Source organism: Prinia subflava, chromosome 4 (genome assembly GCF_021018805.1).
Source record: "Prinia subflava isolate CZ2003 ecotype Zambia chromosome 4, Cam_Psub_1.2, whole genome shotgun sequence".
NCBI classification, from domain to species: Eukaryota; Metazoa; Chordata; class Aves; order Passeriformes; family Cisticolidae; genus Prinia; species Prinia subflava.
This window is the reverse complement of record NC_086250.1, coordinates 38425481-38452572: the sequence shown is the minus strand read 5'-3', so window position 1 is coordinate 38452572 and position 27092 is coordinate 38425481. Positions and strand designations below refer to the sequence as shown.

Here is a 27092-nt window from a genome sequence, read left to right as displayed (position 1 = left end):
GAAATGGACTGTGGGTGTAAGTTAGGTAGGTTCAATGGTACATAGCTATTTGCATTTATTTATTTAAATTACAACTCCCACAGAGTTTTGCTTAAAAGAGCTCTAAACACAACCAAAACAGCTTCTCAACCAGCCAGGAGTCAAATAGTTAAAATATGGATTTTAGAGGGTCTTTGTTAAGTTGGTGACTGAGTTCACTTCCTCTCCAGAGAAAGGGGACAATTCACATTCCTGCCCTCTTCCTACACTACAGATAAGCAAAGATGTCTGTTGTAATGGGTTGGACAGAACAGACATTCATGCATTCAAAGATCTGGCACTTGCAGAAAGTTTTTAGAGTTACTGTGCACTCACAGAAATGTTCCATAAATGCAGGTTGGAGGCACAGCATTATTCTCCCTCTAGTGATGAATCCACAGTGCTAACACAGACCTCTCAGGCATTGAGCAGGAGACCCTTGAAGCTGGATCCCATCTCAGGTTCCCCATTATTTAGAGTAGTTTCTCCCACCTCAGTAGCCCAGGTTTACAGTCCTTGCTTTTATCCTTTACCCAGACTGCAGGTGCCAGCGATCACTGTGGCTTTCCAGCTAGTTGAGATGGCCTGAGGAGGTGGGAAGTCATGATGCAGAGCTTCAGGGAGACCCTGCACTGAAAAGACAATTACCTAAAAGGCCATAAGCAACTGCCTACAATCAGGATTGCTCCCCTTGTATCAGCTGCTACACCCACCGCATACTTCATGTGCAAGTTACATCTTGAAAAAAAAAAATCACAGTGCCAGGAAAACAATCCCAGGCACTGAATGACAGTGCTACATATCAATCATTGCAGCCCTGGCTTGTTTTTAGCCTTTGACAACAAGAGCACTCCAAAGCTATTTACAGGTTTGGGAACAAGCACATGCACAAGTCATTCCCAGGAGGCAGTCTGCATCCAGTCCTTGCTTCTCTGGAGGCAAAGAGAGCTTAGCAGTATGGGCAAAAACCAATCTCTGCTACACAGCCTTAGTGCTATAAGTGTATCTGAGTATATCAAATTTATAAGTGGATGCCCTACCTCTGGAGGTGTTCATGGTCAGGTTGGATGGGGTTTTGAGCAACCTGACCAAGTGGAAGATGTCCCTGCTCTTGGCAGTGGGGCTGGAACTAGATCATCTTCAAAATCCCTTCCAACCCAAGCCATTTTATGATTCTATGATCTTACAGACCAGGATGGAATATAGGTGCCAAATGAGAGAAATGTATTCTTAGGTCTTTCAGAAAGTGTGTGTGGGGAGGGTTGTAATTGTGTCCTCTCACTCTTCCTAAATTATGTGGACAAATAGTTGCAAGTAGGACTTTTACTGCACCTCAGGTTAAGGTTCTCATCTTCACTACATCTCTTCTGATGGACACAACATCCAGCCATCCTCAATCCAGGAGATTTATGTGCCATGCCCAAAGTGCTCTAAAGAGTTCATAGAAGAGACAGATAAGAGCACAAAAATCCCTGCCTCCCACCTCAAACTCAGTTTACTGGTCTCTGCTGCTTTGCAAATTCCTTCTGATAGGATATCACCATAAAACTATTCCACAGCTTGTACTTTTGTGTTGGCACATAGCTGTGCTTCGAACAATTACACTGACATTTTCCTAAAACAATCCCTACGATTTAAATTAAGAATGCAGAAAGCATATTCAGCTCCACACAATAGGGAATATCTATCCTCCAAATCTATGCAAAGCTCCTGTATTTTAGCCAGGAAATTCAAGGCCCCTTCCTGTAAATATATTAAGTTCCCATGTTTGTGCAATAAACTACAAAATCTGGCATGTTTACAGTAGCCCAGCCAACTGCAAGGTGCTACCCTCTGAGTGTTACTTGAAATTATTATTCACAATGGACAGTTTTGTAAAATGATAATGCATCAGCAACGCCATAAATGTATTTGCAGCAATTGTGCCCTGTGATCTAAAAATCAGAACAGAGACAGACAGAATTGCTGGATATTTTTCTCATCTATTAGAGCAGAGTTGTGGTTGAACAGTGATATCCTGAGGTGCAGCCGAGGTTACATTAATGAAGAAAAGAACATATCAGGTTCTTTACCCTGGCTCAAATGTTTCTTATGAGGTTTTATTCAGTATACTGTATTGTTCAGATACTGATTCATTTTAATGAATACTGTCTTTCTAAAATGAGGAAAACAGGTATTAGAGTTAGCTTTTGTGGTATTTGTCATCCACAGTATTTGTCATCCAGATGGCAATTTACAGCGTACAGAAATTGCCTAAGAGGCTGAAGCTATAGTTTAATAATTTGTGTGTCTATGCAGAATGACTAATAAAAGAGAATGGTTTTTAATATTAAGAGCAATTTTTTTCCACCTCCAAATTTGAAGCCCAAATTATACAAGATTTTCTTTGTAAAGGTGTAAAATACAAGATAAACATCTGGAAGGATGCTGAAGACAGAAAGAAGAAGAATAATTGCTCTCATTATTTTGTGTGCACCTTATGCTAAACATACCTGTTTAAAAATATTTTTTTGGCACTGAATTCCATAGAATCCTATGAGTTATATGAATCTCTTTTTTAGATTATAAAAAATACATTGTTTTTCTTTCCCACTAGAATATCTCACTTTCTCATGTTACAAGGAAGCGGTTATACATTATAATGCACATTATATCAACTTTTATTTCATTATACTTACAGGGAGCTGTATTCACCGCATGTCGACTGAATAATTCTTAGAACTGGAGAAAGAATTCTGCTGCCAATTTAAAGGGATCTTCAGGATGGCAATAGAAATCTCACTGGGTAGAGTCTATTAACTGTGGCGTAGGATTTTTATAGTATTGCTCTGGTTTGTGGGGAAAAGTACCATCACACAGAGCTCTCACAGTCAGAGTTCAAGCCAAATTTCACTCATCCATTATGTTTGTAGAGAGCAATAATTGATTGATTCAGGGGACTGTCTCCGTACTGTTCTCTATTCTGATGCCTACTGATTTTCTGTAGAGGTTGCAGACTTGGTTGCACATTCTGTTGAATGATGCCCATGAGCAGCCCTCTCTCCTCCAAGTTTTGCTCTTGCTGGCTTTTCCCTTTCACAGAATATCTTCTATATTCCTGTGTCACAGCTGTGCCTCCATACCGTTGCATAATTCATTTCACATTTAAAAAATGGTTTATTACTTCAGTTATCTACTGGCTTTTTGCTTTATTTGCCAAACTTTTTTCTATTATCATCTTCACTCTTTCGTATATGTTTGCAGAGAAAAAAAATCAGCACAAGGCACATGTAAAACACTATGTGTTCTGAATAAGAGTCCTGTAAACCCCTGGCATCCTGATATGTGAACATGAGGAGCTCTTCCTTTTAGACAGAACAATTTGCTGATGAATATGTAATAGACTAAGAAAACACAGAGCTGTGATTTTTTTCCTCTGATTATTAAAATATAATAGCCAGTTTTAGGTCTTTGTGGCTAGAATGGAATACAAACGCTTATGAAAAATTTCCAAAGCACTGCTTGTTTTCAACACATAGTAAAAGAGACATTTTCCACATTTTCTTTTCTTCCATGTATCTTTGCACAGTCACTAATTTGAACAAAACCTCATACTGTCCACTAGTTGAAATGCAGTTGTCTTAGTCACAAATAACACTGGAACTAAAACTCACAGCTGCAGTGGCCACAGAAAATGTGAACCTAGTTGTAATACTGTGCTGTTGAGGTAACATTTATATTTATATCTACCATGATTGTGATTTAACAACTCACTGCTTTTACAAAGATTTTTCAATGCTTGCTATGTCAGAATGAAATGTAAAATACCACATTCCACTTCACCAGATTCTGCTTTTAGCTGGAACCATTCATATCAAGATGAATTTTGGGCCAAAAAACAGAATAAAAGGAAATGTTACTCTGCTGAAGGAGGAAGTATATATTATTCATATAAACCTATAAAAGCCTATGTAGAAAAGTAAACACTGATGCAATATTCATAGCTGTGCTCACGGAAGAAAACACAATCATTTACATCCGAAAGTCAGGCGTCAGCACTGTGATATTGTGACAGTTCATCACCAAAGACACCCACAGCAGAACAGTAGCTCTCCTGCTCCTTTGGTCAGTAGCAGAACAGTGTGAGTCACCAGTGGAGAAGGTCTTTGCTGCAAAGGAGCACCAGTCGTGAACACATGAAAAGAGGGCAACTTCAAAGCATTCCGCGCTGAATGATCCAGAGGATGCATGAGGCTGTGAAGAAATAGCCCTTCACTTGCCTGCCTCAGCAATTGTAATAGAAAGGGGTCAGTGCCTGTTTGTTCTGACAGCCCTCTCACCTCTACACCTTCAGCCCACCCTCTGCTCTTGGCCACCACTGTTCAACTCCTTTCCAAACTTCATGCTGCATGTGAGCACACATCCCCGATCAGCATCTAGGAAAATCATAGAATCAGAGAATAGTTTGAGTTGGAAAAGATCCTTAAAATTCATCTAGTCCCACTCACTTTCCATAGATAAGGACAGCTTCAATTAGAATAGGTTTTTTAGAGCCCCATTCAACCTGACCTCAAATGTTCAAAAAATTCTTCTTCGAATCTATCCTAAATCTAGCCTCCTTCAGTTTGAAGCCATTACCCTTTGTCCTATTGCTATATGCCCTAAGAGAAAGTTTGTCTCCATCTTTCTTATAGGCTCCTTCAAGTATCAAAAGGCTGCAATAAGGTCTCCCCAGAGCCTTCTCTTCTCCACCCTGAACAACCCCAACTCTCTCAGCCTGTCCTCACAGGAGAGGTGCTCCAGCCACCCGACCATTTCCACGTCTTTCCTTCCTCTAACAGGTCAGCATCCTTCTCACGTTCGGGGCACTGGAGCTGAACGCAGTACTGCGAGTGGGCTCCCATGAGAGAGGAGCATGGGAGCAGAATCGCCTCCCGCGGCCACGGGGCCAGTTCACATAGCGGGTGTGTGACCCTGCCCTCCTCCAGAGCCGCAGCCGGGTGTACCAGTGCTGCCTGCCGGCTCTAGGTGTCACTCTCCCCGCGCTCTCGCACAGCCGCGTCCCGCAAGGACCGGGCACCGCCGCCTGTGCGGCATAAAAACTGCGGCATCCCACACACTCGATAGTGCAAATAATCTGCCGGGAAGCGGTGTCTTACAGAAATAGCTGAGTAGGAGCACTTCCAGATACACAGAAAAATATGTTCATGGACTTGGCTCTAGTATTCAGAAGCACACTACGTTTTAAGAAGCTGGACAAACTCTCATAAATATTTTTATCCATGAGCAGTAGTTCATTCACAATTTGTTTGCCTCTGTACTTGCAAATGCTATTCCAAATAAAAATGGAAAAGTTCAGAGAGCCAGAGGCTGATGTGGTGCTTTGTGAAAACTCAGTTCCACTATATTTTTGCATTTAGATCATAGAATCATAGAATAGTTTGGGATGAAAGGGACCTTTAAAGGTCATGCAGACCCATTCTCCTGCCATGGGCAGAGACAGCTTCAATTAGATCAGGTTGCTCAGAGCCCTCTCCAAACTGACCATGAATTTCACCAGGGATGGGGCATCTGCCACCTCTCTGGGCACACTGTGCTAGTGTTTCATTCTCATTGCAAAAAACCTTCTTCCTTATATTTAATCTAAATCTACTCTACTTTAGTTTAAAATCATTGCCCCTTGTCTTGTCAAGGGTATGTTCCTCAAAGCAGCATCTAGTGTGCAAAGCAAAGAGCTTGAGAGGCAGGCAAAGAATCATGGAATAGTTTGGTCTAGAAGGGATCTTTTAAGGTCATCTAATCAAACCCTCCTGCAATGAGTAGGGACACCTTCACTAGGCTGCATTATCCAACTTTCCTGTCCCATCCTCCAGAGAGATTGTCACAAACTTCCTACCTAGATGGCTATGCACAGCTCACAATCTGCTCAAAGAGAAATCAATGAACCATGGCCCAAACCAGGGACGGTTTGGTCTGGATCATACCAAGCATTTCATGACTACAGATCACTCTTAAGGAATCAAACCAGGGAGTAGTCTGGATAGTTAGAAAATACTGCTCAGGAACCGCTATTAAGCCATGTGACTTAGCAATGAATCTCCATGCTAAGTTTGTCAAAGAGCCCCCCACTCAAGCCTGCCAAGAGCTCCTTCCCCAGCAGAAACCAAAATCACCATAGCAAAAACTATTGAAAGGGTGCCCCAAAGCTGTGCCATGAGCAGGATGGGGCTTCCAGGCTTGATTCACTCCATAGTAACAGAGGAAGAGCTGTTTGAGCATGGCTTGCTGCTCTTTGCAGTGTGCAGATCCATGCTGTACGGTCCACTTCTCCCACATGTAATGAGGAAGGCCCAAGGCTGCCTTATGCAAGAGTTTTTTGGGGCAGAAAGGTGGAGAGGACTTTTAAACTGACCACTTACCTAGTCACTAGATAAAATCTGAGGCAGAATGTGTCAGCGTTATTATTTCTGCTTCCAACACTGCTGAGTGTTAGAATGCATACAAATTTGTTCATAGTAAAGTTTATGGTAAATTAATAAGGAATATACATAATAATAGCTTCTTACGTCAGAGGAACAGAAGGTAAACCATTCCTTAAAGTTCTCTCCCTCATCTCCCCAGACTTTTGTACACTGATCTTGAAATAAACTAAATCACCATTTCTTAGGAGTGGACTTGGGCTGGTAGAGTCTAACTGTGTTAAACATGACAAAAAGAACTGCACAATGGGATGTTATCACAATGGATTTCACTTTTTCACAATGGTCTGTTAGTGTTCTTTTACAGTAGAAACTGAAGTGCTGAATTCCTTCAACTCCTTTTTCCTTAGTAATAACTTAAATCTCTGGTTTATTTGGTCAAACATCAGGTTTCGTTTTCTCTTTGTATGTCAGCTCTTCATTTTGCCATACCTGACTCAGAACTTTGTCCTTCCAAAGGATGCAATTAGGTTTAGGAGAATTAAATGCAGAGTTCCTATCTGTGGTGGAAATTAATATTCTAAATCAATGGTTTTTACTTTGTTTGAGAAATGGAAAAGTTTCTTCTCTGTCAAAATCCCTCTACAAATTCCTTTCCCTCAATCCCTCTCAACTATTGCATATACTGTGTTAGGTACCAAGTATTATAAAATAGCTATGTGATTCCCATGCTCATGGACTTTATTTTTAGGGTCTTGTGGAATGAGAGAAACTATCAAAATGTATTTACTTGCTTCCTCCATTCCTTTTTTTTTCCTGCAGTGAAATCACTATATTTTTAATGACAGTTTTGCCTTTAAGCCTCTTTTACTCACAGAAGACTCAATCCTCCTCCCTGAGCGCTGTCCGTCATAAATCCATTGATAAAATCTCTGTCATTGAAATCCCATGGTTCAAGCTGAATCAGGGTTACAGCTCAGCTGAGCCCTCACAGATGAGGCTCTGCCTGGTCTCCGCATGGCGTCTGTTCTTTCATTTATCGTCTGCGCCGGGGCAGGAGAGTTCAGCTGCACAGCTGCATGCTATGTGAGCTATTCAGAGCACTGATGCTTTATGAAAGCAGCCTGCAGCCATCAGACAAGAAATTATACAGGTTTCTAACAGAGGACAGACAGATGTCAATGTGCATTCTCCTGTAGGAAGAATAACTTGTTTTATAAAAAGAGCACTGGCCCAGTTTTTGAAAGGTACAATGAGTGGCAGGGTTTGGTGCCCAAGTATTTCTGAGGAACTGCACACAAGAGTTGGTTTCATGACTCATCACTTCTTCCTTTTTGTAAAGCCTGTTGACTTTGCACTGTATCCTGACCATCATGGAAAGCTGCATTTAAGAAGAAAATTTCTCTACAGGTGATAATGGATATACTGTATGAGATTGCTAAATGCATTCTGTTGGTGTAAATATTTTTAAGTTTTCCAGGTGCTAGGGACTCTCTGATAATGTCCTTTGCTGACAATACATAACCAGCCCTTGAACTCTCCTCCAGGATCTCCAGGATCAAAACAGGCAAAAAATCAAAGAAAAATGAAAAAAAAATTTGGAATAATTGTTGGAAATGGGAATATAATCAGCAAAAAGAATGCCACTAATGCAGTTAATCTCAGCCCAAACCTGAACATTTTCAAGTAACCTGAATCTTTGGTCACATGTAAAGAAAAGGAAAGGAGAGAATGCCTGTGAGATAGATGTTAACACACCAAAATCCCACTTCTCAGATATCCATATGGCAAAGTCTCCCATTCATTGACAGAAAAGAAACACATGAAACCATGAAGCATAAGTATAAAAAAGTAGAATAAATCCTGAGGACACCAGGCATCATCCTACCTTTCCTGGAGTCCCACAGATTTCATTCTGAAAGGAGATGGACTGGCACACAGGGGAGGTTTCAGCTCAGGAACACACTGGCCTTGTGGATCCACTACAACATTGATAATCTTTGGAGCCTGTTGAGGCTGGACCATGCTGTTGGCGGTCTTATACTCAGTCTGAGATGTCTGCAGGGGAAGGGGTGAGAGGTGGATCTCCTGCTTCTTTTCCTTCTCCTGCCTTAGTGACAACTGGATCTTCTCCTTTAATCTGTACAGAACCTAAAGAAATAAAGACGACAGCTCCATCTCAATTGCCTGGTAAACAAGGCAAGGAGGGTATCGCAAATGCTGGATAAGATTGCTGTACGTGGCTTTCATTCCTGGAAGGTAAGTCACAAGTTGTGTTACACAGAATTTCCCACAACATGATAAATATTTCCATTACATAAACTGCAGAACCTACTCATAGGCAGTAGGGATTTTAACAGTTCTCACCATCAGAACTTATTTGTAATACCTGAAGCAAATAACACAGAATGGAAATTAGTTACAGAAGACATTGTGAAAAAGGAAATACTGATAAATAGAGTAAGTCTAGAAGAAATTTTAAGCATTTTAACAAAAGAGAGACAATGGCACAAAATAAAATAGATCTTTATGACTTAGCCAGATGCAAGTCTCTAATTACAACAGGCTCAATTTTTTTAGAGCAGATGTTCTTAAAAACCCTTACTCATCTGGCAAAGAGCTGATGGTTGAATGGAGTAACTTGACTCGGTCACTTTGGTAAAGTAGGCTGCTATTACTCTGAAATACTTCTCCAGGTAGGAATAGGCTCCAATATCCTCAGAGAAACATTACTATTCTTAAATAAAGCTGAAGTGATGAGTGGCCTAGGAAGTTACTTAATCATCTGTTCAGAAAAGCTTGCTTTAAATTCACCAGGAAATTGACTTCTGAACACACTGTAATACCAGGATTATCTGTCCACCTATTGCTGATGATTGTGGACATCAGATATGAGCAACAAAAGCAGAGGTTGTACTGATCTTCTTCCATCAAACTCTACACTGACGTTGCTGAACCATGACTTGGTGAGGGCAGGCAGGTAGCTTGTGCTCAGTAATGTCACTCCAGAGGTACCTATGTTACACCAGTTTAACATATTTTATTTCTTTGGAGGGCAATGCAAAAACAATTCCTGAGCCAGAGATTTTCAAAACATGCCTTACAAGCTATGAAATTTATGAGAATTGTAAATATTGCTTGTGGAGATGGAAGGCGCTTACACAATTTTTTAAAGGTGTCTGCAGATAACCTCGTACTTTTCACTTTGCTTTATCTGTTCCTGTAAAACATTTGATTTGGATCCTTAAGGAAGACAAAACTTAGACCAGAGTATTTTTTCTCTGCCAGTCAGAAGCTCTTTGATAGCTGTTGCCCTGCTAGCACCACAAAGACCTAACACTCCATAGCTTTCCAGTGATGACTGGATATATCTGATGGGTTTGTTTGTTCAGGGATCAGCATTAGAGGTTTAGCTGGGAACTGACCTAATGTAATTAGCAATACACACATTAAACAAGAGGTAGCTAGGTAAACCATCTGTTCATTCTGAAGGGTTTAGAATTGCATGAATAAGATCTCCTTGCCATAATTTTGCAGGAAAAACAGCCCTACTGTGACACAAGGCACTGGTGCCAGTAAAGATAAAAGAGGGACTTGAAATATTTTAACTGTCTTTTCCTCCAGTGAGTGCTTTCATCTAATTTGTTTCTGATAACCAGCAGATAATTAGCTCAGATATTCATGGCCATGACAATTCTTACCATACCTTCATGTCACTAATATGTTTTGACATAGTTTCACTTCTTGGGGACCCAAGGAATTATGGTTTTGACTTCTAAAATGTGGACAAATATTATTTCATATACTGTTTAATAATCTATTATTAGACCCAAGGAAAAGAAGATAGCATGACCCTAGCAGAAATTGAAAAAGAATCTAACAACGTTTGATCTAAGCACTAACACTTTTCCTCAGAAAAGTGCTATATATGTATCAGAAAGTTTTACAGGGCTATAACAGTTTAATGAATTCTAGGTAAAGTAAAAAACAACAAAAATGGCCAAAAATATGGTGACCAACCCAATCTGCCACTCTGACACACATTAAATGGAATAAAAACCAACATGAGCTGTTTGTTTTACAGATTGCACATACCCCATGTATTATCAGGTCCTGGCAAAATCTAGGACAGTGTCCATTTGCATAGTCTAAACAGTAGCACACATAAAGATACAGGTTGGACCTGGGAGGAACAGAGAGGGGAACGCCTGCAGAAAAGATCACGTCATAATAGCAATTCCATCTGGAAGGAATTCAAGGATTCCACTAGTATTGACCTCTGCCCTAACTTCAGATCAGCTACACCCAAACTATTTCTGACAGATGTTTGCATAAAACCTTAATGGGTGAAAACTCCCAAGCTTCCCCAAGCAATGCAATCCAGGGTCTAGTGATACATGCGATAGCAAAGATCTTTCTAATGAGTCAGCCAAATCATCCTGTGAAAATTATTTTCTTTTTCAATCCCCAATGGAGAAAGTATTATCCTCTTCCTCATGACAGCCTTTGAAATCTTCCCATGTTTGAGAACTATCATGTTTCTGCTTGCTCCTTTCCCTGTCACAAATAAACCAAATTATTTCATGTCCTCTGTGTCTCTGATCACTCTTGCATCTCATTCCTCCTATAATTACCTGAAATTTTTCACAAATGTGGTGGAGAGAGACAATAGAAATTAGTAAGACATGATACTATAACCAAATAATTACCATAGTTGAGCTGTATTCAGATCTTAGAGATCATATCCTCCTTTATATATCCCAGAGTAAGAAGCGTGTTTTTTGCAACACTGATGTTGCTTATCTGCTTATCTACTTCTGTGATACTGCTCTGTGATGCTGCTGGAACCTTTTCTACAGAACTGTTGTTTTGCTGCACATTTCCTACATCATATTGATGCACATGATTAGAGCTCTCATCCCTGCCAAACAGAATTCTTGTTCTTTCCCATCTTTTCTCTGACGCCCTAAGAACATTTGAAGTTCTGCCACTGTCATACAGAATGCTTACAATTTCCTACACTGTAAATGCATTCCAGATCATTAAAGAAAATACTGTGCGGTACCAGGAAAAGGACAGCCAGAATTTTCTATACCCTTCCAGTCAAATAGTCAGTAATGACCAAAATACCTCTTCTCCAGAACAGAGAGTAGAGAAGACGAGATTTCTAGAGGTATCCTCCTCTTTTTGAGTGAAATGGCATGGAGAGGTGGAGACAACAAGAAAGTAGAAATTAAATAAAGCAACAATTTCCTGTGATAAAATAAGTGCTTTTCAAATCTTAAGGAGACTTTAAAAGGTTAAGTAATGTTTTGTTATAAATTTTTGTGAATATTTGTATAAATGTGAACATTTTTAATAGCTTCAGATTAAACATGCTTTCCATCTTAAGGTTGTAAGTGGTTAAAGAAAATTGAATGTGTTTGAGAGCAAAATATCTAAAGGGACTCCAAGATACTATGTGTTCATAAACGCTGGTAATTGTCAGAGAATTCAGTCAACACTTATATGTGTGCACCACAGAAGTATCACATAATTTAAAGAAGGAAAACATATAAGATACAACATTGAACAAAAATGCAAAAATTACCCTACATAAGTCAGTGGTGGTGTAGTGTTGTTCATCTTCTGTGTGAGCATTGCACATCTCCTATTCAACATATTTCAATTGTGCCTAATGCTCAGAAACCTGGACACTGAACTCATACAATGTGAATGGCAAAGTTGGTCAAAACTTGATTATTCCTTCATGTACTTATTAGTTATTTCAGTTTAAAATTTGTGTATTTGATACACAAATACCAACACACACTGTAACAACCGTGCAATGACAACATTCTACCAATGTAGTGTTGCTTTTACTATCCAATAAAACTGAAATAAAGGCAGGTAAGAGGACTTCAGGGATCCTAGGACCTAAGAAGGCTGACAAGTCATCACTTATGTCCCTACAGCTACCCTGCAGATTTAAGAACCTGTTATTTATTTCTTCAGCTTCCTTCTAGTTTCATTCTTCATTCAACACAAAATATATCAAGAAATGTAATTCTTCAAATTTTGGTTTCCCACCATTATGAGAGTGATCAGTTCTTACCTTGGAGTTGAGTTTCTAATCGACTTGTAAAAACACCTGTCATGTAAAGAATGTGTGACCCTATCCTTCAGACTCAGAAAAGCATGAAATAAAAAACGAAATAAAGGTAAAAGGGAAACTTACCATTAAACAAGTCACTAGAATGACAAAGATGCTGAGAAATATGACAACTGCATAAAATCCTTCTTTGCTCCAGATTTTGTCTGCTTCATGCTGGCCTTGCAAAACATTTTTCTTTTTTAAGCAATGAAACAGAAAGAGAAAGAGAAAAGAAGTTACAGAGTGGCATGTGCAGATTAAATAGCTCTCATTGGGCATTAATCACTCTGCTCAGCTTTGTCAGGGATGAAATTCCACAGCACACGGCATGACTTTGAACGCTGCCATTGGCACCCCCTGCCCACGCCCAGTCCATGGAGCAGGGCCACCCCACGCTCCCAGCAATGTGTGCGGATCTCCGGCCCTCCGTGCCTGCCAAGAGAATTCTCCACCAGCCAGCACAGGCTGCTTGAAGCTAAAGCAAACAAGACCCAGTGCCTTTCTTGGAAACCACCTGGCTCACCAGGTCAAAGGGCTGGGCTCCTGCACGGGCTTTGGGAAGCGCTCACCCCGTCTCTTTCTTCCCAGTGCTTATCTCCAGCCCCAGCACCCGGACCCAGCCTTCCCCGTGTTTACACCTGACGCAGAGCAAAGAGCAGGTGACTCGCGGGTTTGCCTGCATGGGCCAGGAAGCCCTCACATTGTCACCTCTAGATTACACACACACATACGTAAAAAATATTGATTTGGCTGAAAATAATCTCATGATCTGTCTATCTATAATTCTGATTATGCTTATCTCATTATCTTCAGCTTCCTGCTGATAGAACATTTCTGAAACAGCTGTGCACACTCAAATTTCCAGAACTCCTGGGGAACTCCTGGGGATTATGAAATAATAATGATTGTAAAAGCATTTATTTTTGTCTTTACTGCAGCACTGGGACTTGGTTGGACTATTAAATTACCAGAATTTCACTATGTTTTCAAATAGAGATTTTGTAGCAGAAACAAAGTACATGTACCCTCAGTCTAACTGCAATATATTATTTAGAATAAAGTATGTTGTCTGATGTTTCTGGCACCACAGTTCAGTAGACATTGCCTTCCCAATTTTCAGCTACTTGCTTTTATTTTCTTAATTGTGTCTTTCAGTAGAATTCTCAGACTGAGTAAAACCAACTTTCTAAAATTCTGGTTTATATTGTAAATGGTCAAGGTCTTCGTGTTTCCCTCTCACTGAAATTCTCTAACGGCTTTAAATAAACCTCTCGTTTAACTACTAAGTTGTCTTCCCATCCCAATGTGGCCTTTTTTTCTTCTCTGGTGAGGTTGTATAAGAGGACTGGCAGTTTATCACAGAGAAAAGAGTTCCTCCACAAAACGATGAGTGGGTGCTCAATGGGCCTGTATAACTGCAGGGACGCTCTAACACTTTACAGGGGTACACCATGCCCCAGGGTCTGCTTAGCCACCCATTAGCCTGCTCTTTTACACAGCTAATGTATCAAGCCAACTTTGTCTTCCAAAAAGGCAAAGCCTCCCAAATCCAAGAGGCACCCAAGCCTCTTCAGCCTCCCAAACACAGAAAGTCTGGATGATGATGAATTAATATAGGAAAGCTTCCTAAGGAGTGGGAGATCATGGCCTGAGGAAGAGAACAAATTGACAAAAAATGCTGGGTCCTGAATCTTGATATAGTTTTCATGGTCCTCCTTTCACAAGATTATGCCTTGCTTGTATTGAAAAGACTCAGGACAATAAAGGACAATTCACAGATACAATTGCCACAAAACACAAACATTTAGAGAGGAATTTGGTAGCATGGCTAATTTACTGAGACTTGCTTGAAGAAATGCTTGTGTGTAACTGGGAGTTTCAGCTTTAGAACTGAAAGCATAATAAAGAAGAGTTTTCTTTGGAAGTAGCAGTCCTGGGGAGGGACCAGAATGGAAATCCTTCAGCACAACTACAGAAACCAATCTTGTAATATTAGTACATTTGTGTGTGTAATCATGCATGGTTTCATGGTCTCGGCTTTAAAATATCACAGATTTTGATAGTTAAAAAAGGCTTATTAAGTGTCAGTTTGATGCTTAATTAGTAAGTTAAACCAAGGGCTTTCAAAGAGAAGCTGGAAATCTTGCCAAATATTTCTGCAAAAATTCTTCCCAGACATATTTAAACACTGCTGCCTCTGGTAGTGGGGTACAGGTCTCTGTGCAATTTGCTACCTCAGCACAGCAAGGTCATTCTGCTGTGCTCATGGCACAGGACTTGAGTCCCAATACTGGCTCAGAGCCCAAACCTGCAGCTGCTCCACATCCAAGACTGCTCCTGTTGAGTTCCATGGGACTCCCATGGTGACAGCAGCAGCTGCAGCTGGGGCCTATTAGCTATAAACTGAATGTTTGACCCTGAGTGGGTTACCTGATGGCTTTCCGGTGTTTCATATCTCTCAGGAGCAAATTTAGATAAAAAGCAGGAGCTAAAGGACAATTGGCCATGCTGATGTTTTGTGAGTAAATGGGGTGGTTTAATACCTCTTTACTAAAAGGACAAATACACTAAAAAGTAAGTGAAGAGCTAATACGATTTTTAGTCACAGTGGATGAGAGACTTAAATTAACTTTAATTCATTAATGTCACAAAAATTTTACAATATTTTATAATAGACTTCATACACATAACATCATAAAGAGAATAAAAGAGAAGACTTTCAGAGAATGAATCTCTTTGCTGTCTGTCTAGTGCTATGTGTGTTCAGGACATGTCTTTGCCTGATTTGTCTTTCTAAGAATAATGTTCAGAGAATATGAACAAATGCCGTAAAAAGGTATATAAAAAACATATACCACAACTTAAACTTACTTGACACACCATTTTGAAACACTTTAGTAGTACCTTCACCTTCTCAAGAAAATCTCTCTCCTGGATCTAATTGGTGGAGAGCAAAATCATTGCTGGAGCTGCTTCCTCATGACAGAAGAAGCTGTGACCTCCAGTAACTGAGTTATCTCACACCCACGATAAGGAATTGCTTTTCGAAACGTCAATGCTGCTCATTCAGAACTTTGTTCCTTTGTCAGGGAAAACTGATAAGAGGGATAGCAACTGCCACACTCACTACAAATTGCTGACGCCCAGGAAAAAAGCTAATAGGATGGCCAAATGCAAGGCAAAAACAAGAGGATTCTTGTCCTTCAGATAGTTTTTGAGGAACAGGCTGGAGGATATACTCAGACTAATTTGCAGATATCTGCAGCTAATAAAGGTGGGGGAATATCAGAGCAGGTGGAGTCGCAAGGGAATTCCAGTAGCTCAGGGAGCTACTAGGATCAGATCCTAGAGCAAACAGGGAAGAAGGTATAATTTCCTAGTATTTCCATTCCCTAAGAAGTCTCCAACAAGGCGAGTTTTTCAGGCAGAATGAGCCAGTTTAATTTATACTGTTTGAATTCAGCATAATTCAATGCAAGGAAGAATCAAATATACTCTTACAATGCCATTCAATCAGTAGTTTTACTGAAGAATGCCTGCACACAAGGGTATCTGCTGAACTGGAACAAATGTGTTTTTTCTAAACAATTTTTATAAACATTTCTTTTTTTTTTTTTTTAAGATACTAAAAATCCACTCTGGCTTTTCTGGTCTTATTATGGAAAAATAGTGGAGTATTTCTACAAGCAAGTAAAATGAGCAGTGAGCTTTTGATAACAACAAGAGAGACATTGACCTGAAATAGTCACTGTAAAATCTGTGACTGAAAGATTCTGCTGCAGTATCAGGACCTGCCAGAAAAGGTAAATTTTCAGTGGAAAACAGGTGAATTTGCAAACTGGGTCAGTTAACCGCAATTAGCCTCTTGGGTTGGAACAGTAAGGAGAGCATAGCAAGCTGTAGTTCTGAGCTCAGAGGAAAGATTACAGGGAGCTGGGGGTAGAACTCAAGATCAAGAAGGGTTCATGAAAGTTCACACTTAATAGATTTGGTTTTTGTGCTATTTTAACTATGCTAGCTAAGGCACATTAGGAAAGCCTGCCAAGAAATCTCTTCCACCCCCAGTGAAAACATGTAGGAATGTGTGACCTCTCAGGCTCACAGGACACTGGATAATAGCCACTTCACCATGTCTCCCATGACAAAGTCTCCCCAAAAGCTCTACCTTTGGCAGATGTGTGATGAAGTGCTGTGATTCCACATCTACACTGGCAGCCTGCAGGGCTCCTGTTCCTGTTGGGTGCTCTGGGTGCAGCTGTGCAGGTGTTACACTAGAGCTGCCTTGCCTGATCACAGGAGCATGTCCTTGCGCTCTGCCTTGCTCCCAGGTGCCTCTGTCAATCCAGGCCGTTGTAATTTCTAAGATAATGGTTTTGATCACTTGTCCTTACAGCAACTTACAGTTTCTGTATACTCTAAGTGCATGATTGCTTCCTTTGATTTCTTCTCTAATATGTTAATATCACATACTTCAAAGGCAAGCTCTCTGTACAAGGATGCTGTAATGCTGCATTTTGGGATTGCATAATATTGGTATGAACTCTGGAAATTTCTCCTTCAGTGACACATTTCTAGCTGGCAGTTAGCCTAGTTCTCAAAACATAGTAACCCTTATTTACTGTAATTTCAGTTATTTTTGTCATTCTAGACCACTTCAAATTCTCTTCTAGTAAATTCTGAAATCCAGTAGTATTTTATTTTAATCCAAGCAATTTAAAGGTATTAGGAAGCCAGGATTCCCACACCATCATGACACAGACTGTCCAAGTCACTAAATTTATTCCTACCATCAACACCAGTTTGGTACTTTGCTCTGGAGAAGTCTGCTTTTGACCGTAGTACATCCCATGGAGCAGAACTCAATCTGAAATCCCACTTCAGACACAAACTTTAGACCACAACAGAAGAGCAAATGCTACAACTACGATAAGCAATCGGAAAATCAAAGAGAGATGAAAGGTACAGATGTTGTCCTGGACTTTTGAAGTGGCAAGGATTCCTTTAAATTTACACATTCCCACTGGTACATATCTCATTCCATTCTACACCAGGCAGTAAAAGTACTCTAGTGGTTCCTACAGCAAAAACATATAGGGAAATTGCTCTTTCAGCTACTGCAGAAAAAGAAACTGGGATATAATTTTGAGACAGGCAATTTTCTTGGAAATAGATCAGTCAGTGATCAATGCATCAGCAGATGTGAACAAGCAAATTATTTCTGTAATGAATGGAAATATAGTTCCAGGTACTGACATTTACTGGGACTTTTGCTGTTTATGGTATAGTGTGGGCTGAGACTCTGAGCAAAGCAGCTTTCCATGTGGGTTTTCCTACATAATCTTGGTAAAATTTCTTTGGACAGGTTAATCTCCCACACCATTAACCCTCCGGGGATTTAGTTTACACTAAACCTTGTTAAAAAGGGTCAACCAAGCAATCTCAGGAGAGGTGTCCCACAGATAGGATGAACTGCCTGTCAAACATATCTCTTTTTGTTTACTGTAGAAAGAGCGCCAGCAGACTTTCAAGCCTCAGGCAGCTCTTACTGAAATACAGCTGAAAAGGAGACAAATTCCAGCCCTAACACCTCTGTGTCAGCCACCCCCAGAAGGATGAGAGTAATGCTTCCTTTGTGCACAGATACACGGACAATGCACATACAATACTCGTTGTGAAGCATATTTTTGGTAGAAGAGTGTACAATTTTAGCTCATGATTTAATCAGGATTGATAGCTCAGGAGTGCACACACACACACAACATATTATGGGTAAAATAAAGTGTCAAAGCTATGTAATGCTTTGTATAACTATACCTTCCTTCAAAGGTTTGCCTGTTTTGTTTTGATTTGCTGCTACTTCGTTTGGAACAATTTCTTCTTAGAGCAAGTCGAGGGAAAATAAGTGATTAGTAGCTGACCAAGTAAAGATTATATGTTGCTGGTTTTTAGATGTTGTTTTCTGTGGAGTTTTATACATGTAAACTATTTATTGAAATCCATAAGTAATATCTATTAGTATATTTACCTATATATACCTATTAGTATATGCATTATTTTTCAGGATCAGTGCCTTAGCTGTATAATCTGCTATCAATTGAAATATTAAAATAATCTCTTGTGTCTCCAACAGTATTAGGAGTTAGAGACTGCGCAGCTTTTATTTGAATAATCCTGTTCTAAATGATTAACTGCATTTTTTTCCAAAAAGAAAATACAAATATCTGAGCACTCCAGATTATTGAAATGTATCTAACTCAAGATGAGCCCTTGAGTTCAATGCTTGGTTTTTTTTCCAGCATCTCTTCATAGCTTGATGACATGTCTCTGTTCATCTATTATTCATAGAAGTTCTTGCCCCATGTCTACCTGAACTGTTGTTTGTAACTGAAGTACTAGGAATAGATAATTGTCTCTGTCCCAGCTGTCAGACTCATGTGCTTCAGATACAAAGGAAATTCTGACCTAAAGAAAGCTTTTCTCAGATTGCTCATAGGTGATTGATTTGACATTTGGAAACCACTACTTTGCTATGCTTTGTATTAGAACAGCTAAAACTTGAGAATCTGAATTTTGATGGTGTGGCAGGTTGCTGTAGTAGAAAATGAACTTGCCTTGTTTTATATTTCATTTTTTTGTAAAAAAGACATCTAGATTCTTAGAATAGTTAAAATGAGCAAAACAATTTCTAATCAGTAGAAGTCCAGGTAGGCATGACAGCCCAATGGCTCAAACAGCAATGTCTCAAACATGGCTTTGGATATAAAAAACTCCAGGAACTTTTTACCCATAGAAGGAAACACAGCTCATCAGAGTATTTAAGTTTTTCCCAACTTTTTTGGACACAGACACCTCCTCTGCCAAGTTGGGAGTTTTCAGTGAAAATCTCATTTTTTGACAACATGATTGAAGGGGTTTGGCCCTGAACTGTATTCTGAGGTGTTTTATATGTACATAAGGGCTTCAGGTAAGACACTAAATAAAATGCAGAGTGATGTGGCCATGTCCATAAGCTCACTGGCTTTTTACCCTTAAGGCTTTTGTTTTCTTTGATTTTCTGGGCACAGTTTAAATGGTTAACTCAGAATTAGATGACCATCTCACTGATAATGTCTCAGACAAGCTGTGGAGATGAAAATGTAATGTCTGCTTTGAAATGGATTTTTTTTTTCAAAAGATGTATGAAGTCATACAAATAATAGCTACAAGTTTTATTTTTACCCTCTTTTTGGAGCACATAAAAAAATAAATCTCTTGCCAATCCTGAAAATAAAAAGAAGAATGGGTATAATGTACAGATTCAGGTTTTCAAAATCATGTCAGATAAAGTTACATGGGCAGTAATGATGACACCTAATATCTGCATTCCATTTATTTCTCTGTGGAAATTGTTATATCTTCCTATCTTCCTAATAGACTGGAATTCCTTATGTCCTCCTCCTTTAAGGCAGTTAGTGCCTTCATAGGGTCTAAACCCTGATTTCAGTGGTAGCATATCTGTGCAAAGAGGACCCAGATATTGAAGAGTAAATAAATAAATAAACAAATAATAGTGCTAATAACGCACTACTAAAGTAATTTAACAGAGCTAGTCGGATGGGGCCCTGAGCAATCTGGTCTAGTGGAAGGTGCAACAGTCCAGGACAGAGGGGTTGGAACTAGGTGATCTTTAAAGTCTTTTTCAAGCCAGGCTATTCTAGGATTGTATGAGAATTGCCTTGTAGCAGTGATGCCGTCTTAGCCTGTACATTTTCTGCCTCATGCTTGAGAACCTGATCCAGAAAACCCCCAAGGATGTAAGTGCCTAATATATATCGAAATAATACAGGTTAGAAAATTGATAACCAACCTCAGGGGTGACCTCCATTATTCCGAACTGGGATAAACTCTGATGCAAAATGTTGATATTAAGGGAATGCAGCACTTCTTCAGATGGGAGCGCCTCAGAAATTCCTGGCTTCCTGTTCAGTGGGGACACAAACAATTCCACACAGTTCTTCTTCCCCTAGGGAAAAAAAAAACAACAAAATCATAGGAGGGGCCTGACATTAGATAATCTCTGCTGTCTGTAGATGGCAACTATAATTCCAAAGACAAAAGCATGGGATATAAAGGATGCAACCTGCTCTGTGAGGACATCATACCTTTTGCCCATCTCTGTAAATCCCAGCAGACTGTGGAAGAAAATGCAAATCCTAAACATGGGCATGTGTGCTTTGTCTCAATCAATATTGACAAGGTAGACTTCTCCTGAGTCCAGTATCATTAAACAATCAGTATAACATAGTGATAGGAGGAGCCATGGGATGGGGTCAATGGCAATATACCAGCAGGGATTTCAGCAGATAGTCATCTGAGCTGAGCTGAAATAGGAATGCTTAGAATAACATTGTGATATTTGGACCTTACTTTCTAGCCCCTTGTTAACACATTGCAGACACAATAAAGTCCTTTTAGGTGACTGCAGTGCAACTTAATATGATCCAACAAAATTTAGGACCAGGGAAGATTTGTTAACACTTAATGGGTAATCTGAGAATATTTGCTCCTCTAGCTATTAATTCTTGCCCTGATGTCTTTGATGCAGTCCTGGTAGCCTACGAGGTTCTGTATTAGAAATGTCAGTGATGCCCACTGCATTTCAAGGTAGCAAAAGGAAAGAGAGTTTCTGTGTTCTTATTGACTTGAACAGCACATGAGACAGCTCTGGTGTTCAAACAGGTTGTAGAAACCCTGGCTCCCCAGGGCTATGGCCAGTGTAGCTGACACTGTGGAGTAGCGTCCAGATCTGTGGGATTCTGCACACATAAGGTAGGCATGGAGCTGCTACTTGCATTGCTGCCTGGGCAGGCAAAAACCTCACCAGTCTGGTCATTTGCTATTCATCACTACGGGATGGGAGAGATCAGTTCAAACTGGGATAATCCTGATTTTCCCAGCCTCCTTCCCATCACCTTGAATGTGCATCATTATATCTACCGAAGTGAAGAAAAAGACATCTTTTGCTATTCTCAAAATACCTTTACATAAAATACGCTTTGCATAAAATAAATACTCCTTGCATTGAAAATAGAGCTGACAGAAAGGAACTCTTTCAAACATGTTTGCCCTAGATCTGTCCTCTGTGCTCTCAAATGTGCTGCTGGTCCATCTGCTCAATAAGAATGGTAAGGACAGTGACTACCAGTGGGAGCTGAAGAAACTGATCTGAGGCTGTGGTTGTGCTCAGTCTCTGACATGGGAAGGGGACTGCTGCTGCGAGCAGGTCACAAGCACCCGGAAAGGCTTGGTGGGTATGCAGCATTCCCAGTGTTTTGTGCCTCCTCTGTGAGTTTCTCTATCACATTAAAGGACCCTTATGGGATGAGGATGTACTGGAAAGATTAGGGAGACCCTGGAAATACCGAGTTAATACTTCCTGGCACACTGGCTGGTGTTACATGTAAGAGGTTAGCAGGCTGGCTGCTCCCCCTGTGCCCATCCACATCCTGGCTTCCAGACTCCTGATCACTTGTCAGAGCTGCTCACTTGGGAGTGAGTCACCTCACATCACTTCAGTTGTCTGCCCCTGAAAGCCAGTGGAGAGGGACTGGCATCTCTAGAGAATTATTTAATCCATCCTAATATGATCAGGACGGATCTCACTGCCTCTTCTCCTGCAGTTACCATGCTCCCTACTGCTTTTACAGGGAGCCTAGATGAGTAATTTAGACAACACTGAAACAAGGCAAGATGAGTTTTGATGTGTTCTGCTTGCTTACCAGCACTCAGTGTGAGAGGAACTGTCTCACATTAGAAGGGCGAAAGTGGTAATAATGTCTTCTAAGATGTATTTGTCTTCCTTGTGAATTTTGACTCTGTGTGATTTTTAGAGCAAATAGGGGGAAAGTTTGCTTGCTTTCTTGTATTGCTGAAATAATGACTCATAGAAGAACTTTTATAGGTGTTGAAAAGACTAAGTAATTAATAGTACTTCCTATATTCTGGGATATATGCAGGCACAAAATGAAATTATTTCTTCCCTTAAATCATAAATGAGAGGAGAAAGCAAAAAGCAGTGGAGCCAGTAGGAAAATAAACAGCATATTTCTTCTGTTTATTTACATAATTTCTGAAGAGCATAGTAAGAAGCTACTAGGTGATTCAGTATATTGAAATACACATCTCAGACTCCAAAACATTTCTCATTTAATTGTGCTTTTCTCTGAGTATGTCTTTAAACCTTTTATTCTGGTCAATCCATGGGACAAATGAAATTTAGCATTGCTTGTCATGAATGAGTGAGATTCCTGAAGAACATGAAAAGGACTTCGGTGCATTCCTATTGATCTTTCTCACTGTGTTTTTTGTGAGATCTTTTCTCACAGAGACATTACTTGAAGGAGTTCTATAATCCTTTTTGATGTATACAATCCTATCAAGCTTTCAAGGCAGAAAATACTTTTATGCTGAACCTGTCAATTTTCTTCCCTAATAATCAACCTGCACGTAGAATAATAAAATCACCTTCTTCCCTCTGCAAAGTGAATTAAAGGCTAGCAACACACATATGATGTTGGGTTTTCTTGCTTCATGGTAAAATTGTTATAAAAAGACAACAGTATTAAGTATGCATACAAAAAAAAACCCATACAATGACAGTTGATTTTAAAAAGTATTTTTTGCTAGAAGCAAATTTATCGCCATCTTTTTCAATAGGAACTGTAGTCTACAAGATCATTTTTGAGGACAGATAATTATAGCAGAACAACAAAGCATGAATATTAATATGATAGATGACATTTAATTTACTAATGGAAAGTCAGAGGATTAATTGTGAAGATGCCTTTGAAAGGATGAATCACATGTATTTTTAAGCAATATTCAACCTTTGAGAAACAAAACATTGATAAGGTGTGAACGTGAAAAAGAACTGCACTGGAATGAAAACTAAGGGATAAGCCATTTGTTTATGAATAGGACAAAAAAGAGATTTATCTAGCTTAGCCGAGAATAGTGTCTTTTCAAAGGAAAATTTAAACAATTTTTTAATGGGGATCTATTTTTCTGTAGTGCAGTTGAAGAAATGGAATAATAAGTATTTTTCTGTCCTATTTAATTGCACTCTTCCATAGCGACAGGAAGATAAATTTAAGAGAATTTAAATAAACAGGTATGCTTTAATACACATCGTCTTTGGTACTTACAATGAGTCTGTTGATATGAACTTGCTGAGGTAACAGTCCCAGTGCTGCTGCCACTCCTTGGCGAAATATCCGAAGCAATGTGTTATTCAGCTTGTTTACATCCATTTGCAGTGTCTGAAAAACAAAATCATTTCAAATTAAATCCTTGCCCAAGACATTTAGTTCTCAAGATGATTGATCTCTGTGGCATTTCACTAATTGTTGCTGGGTTTTTTTCCTGTAACAATAATCTGTGTAATCTATGTGCATCACAATACATAATACATCCAAAAGTACATCTAAGTACTTTAAATGGTATTCATTAGCAAAGTACCACCTTTGCCCAAGTATACTCAGAATGGGTTCCAGATGGTTTTGGCTTAATTCCTTAGACAAGTGTTAAAGATAACATAACAATTATCTTAGAAATCACAGGCAAGCATTAAACATCAATACATCCTTAAAGAATGAGATGTTGAGTTTGCACAATGAAAATTCTTTTGGAATATTGTCTTAGCATATCTCCCTGAAGGTGAAAAATGAGTCAGACATAGTGAAATCATATAATTTTAAATTTGATTAGCAGTTTCTGAGATCAGAAATGAAACATTCTGGATACCTTCCCCATGCCTGAGTTTCCTAAAGCTTCCTCATGCAAGTCACAGGATGAGACAAACTATAGCACTGAGGCATTTTCTTTCTCTGTGTTTGAATTATAGTGAAATTTAGAAGTTTCCTCAAGGTCAGATCCTTTTAGTGAAGTCAGTGGAATTTTACCCACGAAATAATTTAGGCTCAAATCTTCTGTGTCCAAGAAGACCCAGATATTGGGTTTTCACATCATGCCTGGTAGGCAGTACTTCCTGGTGGTACTTTGGGGTCTGCTTCTTTGCTTTCATATCCCTGTTGCAGAAAATATGTAGTAAATGAGAAGAAAGATGGCTATGTCAGAAAGCCACAGGATTCCAATGCTTCTGGCAACTTCTGATTTAGGAAGTTACTAAGTTCTGCCTGAGCCAGTTGACTTGAGATAAAAAAGATTTTTATTTTAAATTTCCTATATAGAGCCATGGGCCAGCTTGCTGCTCTGAGGAACCAAGCAGGTAGTCTTCCTTCCTGATCAGAGCTGCATAAAGAGAATTAAATATCTGTGGGTCAGGTATCACACTGGGAATACGGTTATGGTTCAGAAACAAAGGAAACATTTATCTCAAAGCAAAACAACATCACACATTCTGAGTGTTGTTCTTCATCAGTATTTATAACCTATAATGTAAAACATAAAATATTTGCTTTCCTTTTCCACTATTGATCTGATTTTTCTGTCAGTACTGAGTGTTTTTCTTTCTTTTCATCCCTTTTTCTTTTTTGTTACACTACTGGGATTACTGGGTCTTGATGCATGAGGTCTGCTCTTACCACACAACTGAGCTTTAATTCAACTGAAGTATTATAAGAGTCTTCCACTTAAAATACCCTTTCTACCCTGGCATTTTCAAAGTGCAAAATCTTCTCTTTGTTTCTTCTTGAATTAGACATCCTCAGTGGTTACAAAAACGCTCCAACTTTGTCACTGAAATAGAGAGATGTCTTGAGAGAGGACACGTGGAGGTCTAATAGATGTGACCACTTTTTCTTCTGTACCCCAGATTGACCCACAGAACACCCGACAAGAATTGGTTTGGAGCTTTGAAGCTGTCACTACACTGAGACACCCTGGTCTGAAGGTCTTGAGTAAATGAGAAAGAGAGTTGCTGCTGATATAGGAAGATTGTCGTGAGGGTCCCTAGAGATCCATTAGGATGGTATAGAGTATCCAAGGTGGTGACCCTGAGTTATGGGTCATGTTATTACTGAGAAAAATTAGCAGGCATAAAATCAAAATACATTCATTTAAACATACTTGAGCCAGGTATCACAATACATTAATAGAGATATTGGTTAATAGCATGTTAAGACCTCACTGATAACGAGGAAATGGAACAGCCAGAAAAATATCTAGCTTCAGAGGAAATAGAAGATCTTAAAAAGCCTGTAAGGAGGTAATAAATTCTCATAGATTTAGTATGCTGGGATTGTGGTTTATCATATTCAGGGACAGTAAAATGTAGTGAAACTGTTATCTTCAGGAGAGTCACATTTTTGCCTACCAGGTGAATTTGGTCCACTGTGTCCTTTAACAAATATTCATCCAAGGCTGCAGTGTGTGTGTCTCTGTATCAGCGACATTGTCCTTCGTGGTCCTGGACAAAGCCTGAAGACCCCGGCTCTCTGTCAGTCTGGCATCAGCCCGCTTAAAATCCTACCTGGCCTTGAACACAGAGATTACAGGACCCTTTTAGAAAACTTTCTAAGAGGATGAGAAGAAATTTGCCCTTAAGCCTTGTCTCAGGATGCATCTTCTGCAGCTATAAAGTTTTTTTGTGTTTGTTTGTTTGTTTTTGTTGGGTTTTTTTTTTGGTGACTTTTCATCCCAGAAAACCCAAGAAATATCTGAGGAAGAAGCATCTCACATTGATTATAAGAACCTTGCTTTGCTGTCCACTGAAGGGATCTGCTTCTCCCTTTCTGATGTTGGTGTGAGTCTTAGTTCCTTGGCAATTATAGCAAAAATTAAGTAAGAGTATTACATGTCACCTTTTTCTACTTCAGACAGCACAAGGGAGTGCATTTGACTCTTCCTGTCAAAAGAAAAGAAAGCAATCCAGAATCTGTCACTTTAGGAATGGAGTTTCTAACTCAGACAGTGAAAGGTAATTTACATAAATGCTTGATGGAATCCCAAGAGCACCTACTTTAGAGGGAGGAGAACATCACAAATGTGCTCTTTTTTGGGGTATTGTATCCATAAAAGCATAAAGCCCAAGTGAACTAGATTGGAGATGTATCAATTCATTATACTGTGGCCAACTCTGAGCACTTATGGTAAATGACAGGAGCAAGGCAAGATTTCAGTCTTTTCCCAAGTTCCTTCTGACAAGATCACAGCTAATTTATGTCTCTTCAGCATAGGCAATGGGTGTCCTCAATAACAACAACGCTCGCTATCAGACTGGTCTGGGATGAAGGCAACACTTCTGAAGATGACTGAAATTTAAGTCTGACCTGAGAGTCTGGTGTAAAATTGCCTTTCTGCAAATGCTTAAGTATAATGATTTTAGTTGAGAAAAGTTAGTCAGAGAAAAAAAACATAAAGAAAGAATTTAGATAAGGGAAAGGGGGAAAAAAAAGTCTCAAATGTTACTATCAGAACATTTTCAAAATACTATTGAAATTTAAATATTTTAATATTATTGTGCTATTCCAGTGGCATGCCTAGATCCTGTTTTGACTACAGTCCACAAAGGTAAAAGATTAGGATACGAAACTGCTAACTGATGA

At 39.5% G+C, this 27092-nt stretch overlaps 1 protein-coding gene across 3 annotated transcripts in view; it reads right to left on the bottom strand.

Moving 5' to 3' along the window:
• Positions 1-27092, bottom strand: part of PTPRR (protein tyrosine phosphatase receptor type R) — a 140263-nt gene that overhangs the window by 45588 nt on the left and 67583 nt on the right. For all 3 annotated transcript variants that reach the window (XM_063396466.1, XM_063396467.1, XM_063396469.1), the window contains 4 exons: positions 23733-23846; positions 20396-20551; positions 12634-12744; positions 8305-8567 (listed from right to left, as the gene is read on the bottom strand). In XM_063396466.1, coding sequence (XP_063252536.1) covers positions 8305-8567; positions 12634-12744; positions 20396-20551; positions 23733-23846 — 644 coding nt within the window. The remainder of the gene's footprint in view (positions 1-8304; positions 8568-12633; positions 12745-20395; positions 20552-23732; positions 23847-27092) is intronic.